Genomic DNA, 1,564 nt, shown 5'->3' on the forward strand with positions numbered 1-1,564 from the left:
AAAGAGGATAAGTCTCATGTGGAACGTGTGCTGTGGAAGATGAAGTGCTGCTATCGGATGTGCTGGGTCTGGAGAGGCGGTGGTGAATATTTTCTAATGACTCTTCTTGTCTAACACTTGTCTTGGGAGCTAGAAATAGGAACAGAGCCAAGGAAAGCAGAAGGAAATAATACCCAGGCTCCCAGCAAAGACCTGTGCATTATGCGGGTGGTTGTCTGAGTTCAGCTGAATTACAGCCAAGGTCACGGTGTTCTTGGGTGAAAAATACACTTGGCTGAAGAACTGGGGAAATATTTACTCTGGGTCTTGGTGTCAGAGCTGCTGAGATGGCAGGAGGCCCTGCAGAGTTCCCCGGAGTAACACTGATTGCAGAGCCGACCTGTTTATCACCTTCCCGTAGAGATCCCGACGTGCTTCAGGATTGCGCTTTGTCACTCTTCCCTTCTGCCCCTGCCAGGTTCCACTTTCTGCAGTTAGGGAGAGCTGAAACACCCTGAGCTGTTTGTCTTGCGAGTGAAAAAATGTGCATCAGGAAACCCAGGGAAACACAGGCTGGTTTTGTTTCTCTGCCCCAAAAGCATTGGCCCGCGCGGTGTTTTCTGCGAAACACGTTGATTGGTTCGGCTGTACTTTGAAGCAAACCTTGTTGTTCCCTTTTGTCTGGGGTTTGGCCCCTTGGCAGGAGTGGTAAGAGAGGGGAGGACTCTACAACTGCTGCTCTGAAAAACATGCTGAGGTGTGCTGGAGAGGGGGGTTTCATTTCTGAGAGGCTTGTACGGCAGCAGACAGGTGGCTGGCGCTGTGCCTTGCTGGTGATCCGTCGTGAGCAAGGGCCTCTCAGCGGAGGGAGAGCACAGGAGGAGACTCACGGCCTGGGATTGTTGATGGGTGGAATTTAGGCTGCTCAAATGGTTAGGGAATGGGGAAGGAGAATGAAACACCAAGACCTTCTCTCTGAACACTACCTAGATGTGGTCACTGTGGTGCTTAAATGCTTCCTCCTCTTTGGAGGAAGAGTCTTTGAAGGGGTATGGTGGGAAAATTTGGGCTTGTGTCTCGCTTGGAAAGGGTTGATCTTGGTGCAATTTTTTTCTTTTAGCTCCTCACATTTGGTTTAGGGGTCATTTCTGCAGCCAGGCCCACCAACACCGGGCTTTAGAAAGCTGACCGTGGAGCTGTGAATTGTTTCCTATCTCAGGTACTGAAAGTCTGGGGAATTTGGATGCCGTAAGCAAAGACTTGCTGCCCCGCCAGGAAGCCAGACTGAAAGCAGGCCTGGAAATGGCAGTGAAACACAAGGACAAGCTGCTGGAGTTTGATAGGACAAGGTAAGATACTGTGGTGAAATAGCATAAATTATCTGGCAGGCTCGGCTGCCTTTAACAAACATGTCAGAGAGTTCCTTCTAAAGCCCAGGCTGTAGCTACAGACGCCTTAACGCTGGGGGAACAAGGGAGAACCCCGGTGTGGGTTCCGTTGGCTTCTTCTTGCTCTGTGTTCCTGACAGTCCCTCTCTCTAGAGAGAACAGACGGGAACCGGTGGGAAGGCAGGTCCGGGGGCGGC

At 51.2% G+C, this 1,564-nt stretch overlaps 1 protein-coding gene across 1 annotated transcript in view; it reads left to right on the plus strand.

Annotated features, from left to right (window-relative positions):
• Positions 1-1,175: 1,175 nt before the first annotated feature.
• The window catches only part of TRIP4 (thyroid hormone receptor interactor 4), a gene marked incomplete at its 5' end in the record, with an annotated part of 21,385 nt that continues 20,996 nt past the window's right edge, over positions 1,176-1,564 (plus strand). Inside the window, one exon of the mRNA XM_010144196.1 lies at positions 1,176-1,328. Within this exon, the coding sequence (XP_010142498.1) occupies positions 1,176-1,328 (153 nt within the window). The remainder of the gene's footprint in view (positions 1,329-1,564) is intronic.

Source organism: Buceros rhinoceros, unplaced genomic scaffold (assembly GCF_000710305.1).
Source record: "Buceros rhinoceros silvestris isolate BGI_N320 unplaced genomic scaffold, ASM71030v1 scaffold24059, whole genome shotgun sequence".
Taxonomy (NCBI): domain Eukaryota; kingdom Metazoa; phylum Chordata; class Aves; order Bucerotiformes; family Bucerotidae; genus Buceros; species Buceros rhinoceros.